This window comes from Cebus imitator, unplaced genomic scaffold, assembly GCF_001604975.1.
Source record: "Cebus imitator isolate Cc_AM_T3 unplaced genomic scaffold, Cebus_imitator-1.0 Scaffold79, whole genome shotgun sequence".
NCBI lineage: Eukaryota > Metazoa > Chordata > Mammalia > Primates > Cebidae > Cebus > Cebus imitator.
The window spans coordinates 3,784,276-3,793,667 of NW_016107394.1; the positions used below are offsets into that span (position 1 = coordinate 3,784,276).

General features: G+C 42.2%; 1 protein-coding gene across 5 annotated transcripts in view; it reads left to right on the forward strand.

Annotated features, from left to right (window-relative positions):
• Positions 1–9,034, forward strand: part of PAAF1 (proteasomal ATPase associated factor 1) — a 46,642-nt gene extending 37,608 nt beyond the window's left edge. For 3 of the 5 annotated variants that reach the window (XM_037740118.1, XM_017532959.2, XM_017532956.2), the window contains 3 exons: positions 394–476; positions 6,129–6,211; positions 8,597–9,034. In XM_037740118.1, coding sequence (XP_037596046.1) covers positions 394–476; positions 6,129–6,211; positions 8,597–8,674 — 244 coding nt within the window. In that variant the 3' untranslated portion in view covers positions 8,675–9,034. Of the gene's footprint in view, positions 1–393; positions 477–6,128; positions 6,252–8,596 lie in introns of all 5 variants that reach the window. The other 2 variants (XM_037740117.1, XM_017532957.2) reach the window with 2 other exon arrangements.
• The last annotated feature ends 358 nt before the right edge of the window (positions 9,035–9,392 follow it).

Genomic DNA, 9,392 nt, shown 5'->3' on the forward strand with positions numbered 1-9,392 from the left:
ATCACCCTTACACATATATTAAATTGATTCTCACTCAGCATTCCTTTTCTTTTTAGAGTCCTGACAATTTTAATATTTTATAACAAATCTTCTTTCATTAAGTGAAAATGTTAATATACTGCTAATATTGTTTTCTTCAATGTATATCATACCTGCCCAAAAAACTCAGGATTTGGGTGCTGACTTAGTTCATGTGTAGAGACATGGATGGTTTTAAATGAATTACGTTAATCTGCAAGTTAAGGTTCTTGCCAGGAGAGAAACCATAGAAATGTTTAATCTTTCTCCACATTTATCCTGTTTGTTCTTACATAGTTAGTACTATATGTTGAATATAGTCAAGTATTGCTTTTGAAGAAAGAAAGTAAAATTTCCCCTCTTTCTGAATCCTAGGGCTCCAGTACAAATCATCCACAGATCAGGAGCACCAGTCCTATCCCTGCTAAGTTTCAGAGATGGATTCATTGCTAGCCAAGGTGGGTCCATGGGCCAATTGAGAGAGATGCTTCTCTGTAGTTCAGTTAATTAAACATAGTTTTAAGGGTCTGATCTATGGCAGCATTGGGGCATGGTCCCCCATGATTCTTTGGCATATTGTACTTATCAATAGTGTTTGTCACTCTGTGTTGTGATTGTCTGTGTCTTCCTTCAGTTCAAGCTCCTTGAGGGTGATGAGTTGCCTTATTCATTGTGTTATTCCCAGAATTTAGCTCAATGCCCACCACTCTTCTGCCCTAAAGGAGCTCACAGTAAGGCAGACAGAAGTGATTGTATGATTGCAGTCCAGTTTGATAAGGACTGCATCAGAAGACTGCATGAGGACATGGAGAACAGCTAATTCTAGAGGTAGGAGTGCTGTCAGCAAGGTCTTCATGGACTAGGTGGCAAGTAAGCCAATAAAGATTTCACCCACTGGAGATGTAAAGATGGACACTGAAAGCTGAAGCGATTGTGTCTGCAAAGTCATAGATGAGGGAAGTGGGGCAAAAGAAGAAGGGCACTAGCATTTCCTGAGGGCCTGCTATGCAATAGGTACTGTGTTTGATGCTTTACATACATATTCTAGGTAAAGCGAGTACCTTGGTATAGCCAGGACAAACTGTTTGGAATGGAGTTTAGGAATGGTGTTGGGGAAGTGCCTGGAACAAAGTGTACATTAAGGGACACTGGATTCCTGTAGGAATGATGTAGATGAGGAGGACTGGAGTATACAGCCTGGACGGACTACCTACCTTGAGCATTTCAGTGTATCAGCTAGGATGTTTTGAGCTATTATTTACAGAATACCCAGCTGAACATGGCTTACACAGATAGGAAAATATACTGCTTCACTTAACAAGAAGTCCAGATTTTGTTTCTGATTATAATAATTTAATGATTTCAAAATAAAGTCAACCAAGGAGACTAAGGAAACTTGATAACTAAGTCAGTGTATTCTGGATTGGATCCAGGATGTTAAGGTTGGCATCTTTATTTTAACAGGCGTAAGACGATAGATAACACTTGGGAAAAACTGAAACTGACTAAGGGCATATGGGGACTTTCTATACAATCTTTTAACTTTTCTGTTAATATAAGATGTTTTACCCCTTTTTTTTTTTTTTTTTTTTTTGAGACGGAGTTTCACTCTTGTTACCCAGGCTGGAGTGCAATGGCGCGATCTCGGCTCACCGCAACCTCCGCCTCCTGGGTTCAGGCAATTCTCCTGCCTCAACCTCCTCAATAGCTGGGATTACAGGCACGCGCCACCATGCCCAGCTAATGTTTTGTATTTTTAGTAGAGACGGGGTTTCACCATGTTGACCAGGATGGTCTCGATCTCTTGACCTCGTGATCCACCCGCCTCGGCCTTCCAAAGTGCTGGGATTACAGGCTTGAGCCACCGCGCCCGGCTTTTTTTTTTTTTTTTTTTAATTTAAAAAGCAAATAGGCTGGGCAGGGTGGCTCATGCCTGTAATCCCAGCATTTTGGGAGGCTGAGGTGGGAGGATCACTTGAGCCCAGGAGTTTGAGACCAGCCTGGGCAACATAGGAGACCCTGTCTCTACAAAAAATAAAAATTAGCCAGGCGTGGTGGCTCATTTCTGTGGTCCCAGCTACTCAGTAGGCTGAGGTGGGAGGATCACTTGAGCCTAGGAGGTTGAGGCTGCAGTGAGCCATGACTGTGCCACTGCATTACAGCCTAGGTGACAAAGCGAGACCCTGTCTCAAAAATACTTTTTTTAATTTAAAAAAAAGTCTTAAAAGATAGTGACTGGGGGTGGAGGGCGTGGCGTGGTGGCTCACACCTGTAATCCCAACACTTTGGGAGGTCAAAATGGGTGGATGACTTGTGGTCAGGAGTTTGAGAACATCCTGGCCAACACGGTGAAACCCTGTCTCTACTAAAAACACAGAAATTAACTGGGCATGGTGGCATGCGTCTGCAGTCCCAGCTTCTCGGGAGGCTGAGGCAGGAGAATTGCTTCAGCCTGGGAGGCAGGGGTTGCAGTGAACTGAGATTGTATCATTGCACTCCAGCCTAGGTGACAGAGTGAGACTCCATCTAAAAAAAAAAAAAAATTTTTTTAAATAAGGTCGGGTGCGGTGCTGACGCCTGTAATCCCAGCACTTTGGGAGGCCAAGGTAGGTGGATCACCTGAGGTTAGGCATTCAAAGACCAGCCTAGCCAACATGGTGAAACCTCATCTCTACTAAAAATACAAAAATTAGCTCTGTGTGATGGTGTACACCTATAATCCCAGCTACTCGAGAGGCTGAGGCAGGAGAATTGTTGAACCAGGGAGATGGAGGTTGCAGTGAGTCAAGACAGAGCCACTGCACTCTAGCCTGGGCGACAGAATGAGACTCTGTCTCAAAAAAAAAAAAAAAATTAAAAAAGAAAAGCTTTAGCAAGGAAAGAGAAACAAAACCAAGAATCTAGCTTCCTTTCCATTTTGGCTCTTTCCACCCTAGCGTGCTGGCTTTTGTCCTCCAGTTTGTTCCCTTATGGTCTCAGTACAAGATAGTTGCAGCAGTTGTCTTTCTCAGGTAACAGTGGATATTCTGTCCTTTTTAAGAAGAAGGAAAATTTCCTCAGAAGCAGCCCCTAAACTTGCAGACTTACCTCATTGGCCAGAATTATACCACATGCCCCCACCTTAGACTCTGGCAAGGAGAATGGAATTACTGTAATTGGCTTGCACTAATCAAGATTAACCCCTGGGTCACTTGTTAGTAGAAACAATTTGGGATTCTTTTAGCTGGGAAAAGGGCAGGGAAATAGTTGTTGAGTAGGCAGCCAACAGTGTCCAGATTTCCATGGCCATTGCTCTAACATAGGAAGGTAGCCTTTGTCCCAGTTAAAACTGGTACCTTATTTCCCCTGCCCTTCTCCTCCAGGATTTCTAGACCATAATAAACTGACAACCAGCCAATACTCTCAATCTCTCCTTCTTCCCATGCCTTGGCATCAGTTTGGTGATGCAGCAGTACCCTGCTTCAGAACCTTGCTAAGAGAAGAGCTGGCATAACACTTGTGGCACCCTCCCTTGATGCTGCTGCCACCACATATGTGATCCATTTCATTTTCCCCCTGCACCAGATTTCTGGAATGAGGAATTTTGCTGCCATACCACACTCTCCCAGTAGATCTCTCTGCAGTTCAGTCTCCATTCCTGTCCCTCTACTCATATTGTCCTCTTAAAGGCCACCAATGATGTGCTTCTTGCTAGGTTCAGTGTCTCATCCACTAATCCCTAAGTTTTCTTGAGGGCAGGTACCATTCTTCTTCATCTCTGTATCCCTAGCTTTACATAGGTCTGAAGAATCTCCATAAATACTTGTTCAATGAATGAGTAAAGATTCTTCATCTTTTATCACTCTTAGTGTTAATTATCACTATTATTTCTTCTTAAAACTCTTGTCTCTTCACTTCTGTGACACTATTTAATTTCCTGGTTATTCTTTCTTTCCAGTTACTGCTCCTTTCCTGGGTTTCAGTAGTTTAGGTTTGTAAGTGCCTAGCATGATTCATAGTTCTCAAATTGTTTTTCGAACTTGAATCCTTTTGCTATTCCTTTTATTGTTGCCTTCCCTAAGCCGGAGAAATTTCCTAGTTCAGCTTTTGTTTGTTCTTTTACCTTTTCTTTGTCCATGCTTCTTCTTTAGCATAGCATGTCAACTGTTAACATAGTTTTAGCTGTTAATGATGGGAATCCATAGCTCTAGCCCTGACCTTGTACTTAGCCCTCATTTTATTGGGCAACGGTATGATGTAGAAAGAACATAGAATTTAAACCTAAACTGACAACCAAACCAATTAGTTTAAATCCTCACTTTCTCACTTACTATTAGATTCAGCCCTGTGAAATTTTTTTTTCTTAGATGGAGTCTCCCTCTATTGCCTAGGATGGAGTGCAGTGGTGCAGTCTTGGCTCACTGCAACCTCTGCCTCCTGGGTTCAAGTGATTTTCCTGCCTCAGCCTCCAGAGTAGCTGGGACTATAGGTGTACCACCACCACACCTGGCTATTTTTTTTGTATGTGTATTTTTAGTAGAGACAGGGGTTCATCATGTTGGTCAGGCTGGTCTCGAACTCCTGACCTTGTGATCCACCCACTTCGGCCTCCCAAAGTGCTGGGATTACAGGTGTGAACCACTGCACCCTTATTCTTAATATTTGACGACCAAAATTCTTAATATTTGACCAGTTTTGACTTATAAAAATGTCACACATATACGGTTTAATCTAATTGCTCTGTGACCTTGGTCATAAGTTTTCTATGCTTGAGTTTCCTTAGAGATAAAATATGTAAAATACCTGCCGTAGGGCAGACATTCTATAAATGTTAATGTCTTGTTACTCCTGCTAGCACCCCATGCCCTGATAATCTCTCCTAAAAAGTGTTCCTTATCCTCATGTTCTAATGATAAGACACACACCTACCAAAAGTAGAACATATCTTACAGGGTAAGATATGTTGAAGTATCAAAGGAATACTAAATATTAGAGGAGATGGATAGAGAAAGAATTCACCATATAGGATGGTGACAAATATTAATAGCTTCCTGGAGATGATGGAAATAGAGCAGGGCTTATCTAGTGGATAACATTTGTATATAGAAACTTATGAGTGCAGAAGAAAAGCTATAGTAATCATATGCTGTTCTGAGATGGAAAAAACTCAATACTAGATGTCACTTTTCCTTGTTGAATGACATAATAACAGTGAGAAGCTGATAAAAGATTATGGCGGGTTTCCCACTCTGGCTTAAAGTGAGATTTTCTGTTACAAGAGGAATGTGGTCTTCAAACTTAGAGCCATACTGCAGCACATCCAAAGCCTATGTTGTCTCAGTGGCACCTCTAAAGTACCTTCTTGATGTGCCCATCAAGAACCAGCAGGTAGGCCTCCCAGGGCCTCGATATTTCTCCCCTCCTGTGTCCCACCTGTAGGCCATTAGACATTCCCTATTACAAATAATAATCTAGGATAAGTTTGCAAATATATATATATATACACACATACCCCCACACTTGTGGTTGCTTGCTCTGTGCCTTTGAATGGCATTGCTAATCAAAGACATCCCTTCTTCCCACAGAACTCACACTTACTCTTCAAATCCGCCCAGCTCAGCATTCTAGGCAGCCACTATAGGTCATCATAATTGGCCCACATAGGCAGGGCACGATGGTTCACGCTTGTAATCCCAGCACCTTGGGAGGCTGAGGCGGGCAGATCAGCTGAGTTCGGAAATTCGAGACCAGCCTGGCCAACATGGTGAAACCTTGTCTCTACTAAAAATATAAAAATTAGTCGGGTGTGGTAGCGGACACCCATAATCCCAGCTGCTTGGGAAGCTGAGGCAGGAGAATTGCTTGAACCCCAGACGTGGAGGTTGCAGTGAACTGAGACCACGCCTTTGCATGCCAGCCTGGGCAACAAGAGCAAAACTCTGTCTCCGAAAAAAAAAAAAAAGAAAAAAGAAAACAATATATATAGGCTCACATGGTAAGATCTATTTGCCATTCTGGGTCTTTGAACCATCTTCTTTAGGCTAGTGTTCTACAGGAGCAAATAAAAATATTGAGCTTTAAACTCTTTGGATGCAGTTTTCTCTTATATGAATTTTCTTTCTGCCTTTTAGGTGATGGAAGCTGTTTTATTGTCCAGCAGGACTTAGACTATGTCATTGAGCTCACTGGGGCTGACTGTGACCCTGTGTACAAGGTACAGGCTCGAGATGAGATCAGGCCTGGGTGATTCTCATGTGAGATCTAGGGCTTTTATAAAACTGTATCCAGCTACCTTGTGGTCATTAGCGATGATAAAATAGTGCATATTGTTTAAGCAACGTGGTGGGAGGGGAAGACATCAAGAGCTTGAGTCAGAAGTGACTTCTGGGCCAGGCACAGTGGCTCAGATCTGTAATCCTAGCACTTTGGGAGGTCGGGCAGATCACTTGAGGTAGGGAGTTCAAGACCAGCCTAGCCAGCATGGTGAAACCCCGTCTCTACTAAAAATACAAAAAAATTAGCTGGGTGTGGTGGCACATGCTTGTAGTCCCAGCTACTTGGAAGGCTGAGGAAAGAGAATCGCTTGAATCTGGGAGGCGGAGGCTGCAGTAAGCTGAGATCATGCCACTACACTCCAACCTGGGCAACAGAGTGAGACCCCATCTCAAAAAACGAAAAGAACTGATTGACAGCTATAATCCCAGCACTTTGGGAGGCTGAGGCAGGTTCAACTACTTGAACCCAGGAGTTCAGAACCAGCCTGGGCAATAAGATGAGACCCCTGTCTCTACAAGAAATACAGAAAAATTAGCTAGGGATGGTGGTGCACACACCTGTAGTCCCAGCTACTCATTCAGGACGCTGAGAGGGGATAATTGCTTGGGCCTGGAAAGTTGAGGCTGCAGTGAGCTGTGATGGTGCACACCAGCCTAGGTGACAGAGTGAGACCCTGTCTCAAAAAAAAAAAAAAAAATGACTTCATCAGTTACTAGCTCCATAAACTTAAAAACTTACTTCACCTCACTAGCCTGTCAATTCATCCATAAAATGAAGTTCGTAATATAAAAGCTCTTTGTAAATAAATATATTCTATAAGTATTATTCATTATTATTATTAAAACTTGTTGACTGATTTTTCCTTTGTTTAGAAAGAGAAAAAAGGGAAATATTTATTGACCAGACATTGTGGTGAACGTTTTATAGATATTATCTAATCTTTGTTACTGTTTGTTGAAGTGTAGGTATTACTTTTTTTCTTTTTTAGAGGCAGGGTTTCACCATGTTGGTCAGGCTGGTCTTGAACTCCCGACCTCAGGTAATCCACCTGCCTCGGCCTCCCAAAGTGCTGAGATTACAGGTGTGAGCCACTGCACCCGGCTTGAAGTGTAGGTATTACTATTCCTATTTTTTCCTACAATTTTTAAAAAGTTGTACAGTTAATATCTATAAAAGTTGAAACCATACAGAATTATACACATTTAAAAGTCTCCTTTATGATCTTTTTGGTTCTCTTCCTTTTTTCCAAAAGTAACTAGTGTTAATAGTTTGGCATATATTTTTCAAGACTATTTTCAGAGAATTTGCAGACTTAATCTTTATTAAAGTAAATAAGATACTTTTATATTCAGCCTGTACATAATTGAGACTATTCTCTATATATTGCCCCGTGAAATTTTTTTTTCTTTTTTTCTTTTTTTTTGAGATGGAGTCTCACTCTGTCACCCAGGCTAGAGTACAATGGCGCGATCTCGGCTCACTACAACCTCTGCCTCCCAGGTTCAAGCGATTCTCCTGCCTCAGCCTCCTGAGTAGCTGGGATTCCAGGCATGTGCCACCGCGCCCAGCTAATTTTTGTATTTTTAATAGAGATGGGGTTTCAACATCTTGGCCAGGCTGGTCTCGAACTCCTGACCTCATGATCCACCCGCCTTGGCCTCCCAAAGTGCTGTGATTACAGGCGTGAGCCATTGCTCCTGGCCGTGAAATTTTTTTTTAACTTACCATCTTAGAGCTAATTCCTGGTAAATGCATAAAGATATATTTCATTTTTTAAACTTCTTGTGTAGTGTTCTTTATTTTGAATCAACATATTTCCATTGTACAAATGAGGAAACTGGGGTCCAGAGGGGCTGAGAAAGTTGCCCTAGGTCATGCATCTAGCTGGTAGTAAAGCTGAGATTAACTCCAGAATTCATGCTGTTTTCCTTGAGAAGTTGATGAAATCCTCTTCAGAAAAAAAGGCACATATTTCAGAACTTTTTTGCATCGAATTTTATAAGGTTCAAGAACAGCCAAGCCCATCTATGAACCATCTCCTCCCCAGAGGTAGACCATCTGTGCTAAATGTATACAACACTAAAAGGCTTGCTTTCCACTTGGGCCAGTTAGTTTGTCTGTTCTGCAGTCATGGGTGGATCTCAATGGTTGGGATGCACCCATCACTATGGGCCAGAGATTTTTGTAATCATGGATGTAATTCTGTTGCCTTCATAAAGTCTTCTCAAACTCCCTGGAACTAGTGTGTATCAATCATAAGCCTGCATCTTTTGAAATGGAATAATCTCAGGCTTCCTTTGAACTGTGAATTCTTGTGTTCTAGGTAGCCACATGGGAGAAACAGATCTACTCATGCTGTCGAGACAGTCTTGTACGACGCTACCAGCTTTCTGACCTCTGAACTCTTGGAAAGAGCAGTCCCAGTTAGTGAAAAGGTTTGACCCTGATCAACAGTGAGCAGAAACATCATCAGTCCTAATGTCTTGGGCACCCCTTGGAAATCACAGAAAGTCAGCTATACTGGCTGTATGGAACTCATCCCAGGACCTACTTTGAACTGAGTAAGAAGCTCACCTGTGCCCACTGCATTTGTCCCAACTTCTCCTTGTATAAACTCACCCCAGCAACCAACACAGGGCAAGGATATAGATGCTTCTAGTTTGTTCTCAAACCAATTGTGTTAAATGTTTACGGGACCTCAGTACTAAAGCCTGTTTTCTGGAGGAAATAAAGAAAATATGTTTGGAAGTGCCTGAATATGCAAAACTTTGTTAAATACTCCAGCAAAAAGTCAGTCAGGATGATGGAATTCCTTCCTCAGCACTCTGTTGCCTGGCCATAGGGAAGGCCTGCTTGGCAGTAGCAATAAATGTCCTGTAAGCTGCAACCTGGGAGAGATTCTTATGCCGGTGGTAACCAACTGTCCCAGTTTGCTTGGAACTAAGGAGTTTTCTGTGACTTGAAACTTTAATTGCCAAAACTGGGGCAGTCTCAAACCAAAATGATTGGTCAGCCTATATGTAGGTGAGGAAGTTGAGTCAGAATCATTGTAAAGGCATTGACTGTCAAAGTATGGTTCTTAGAACAGCAGCATCAGTATCACCTGGGAACTTGATAGA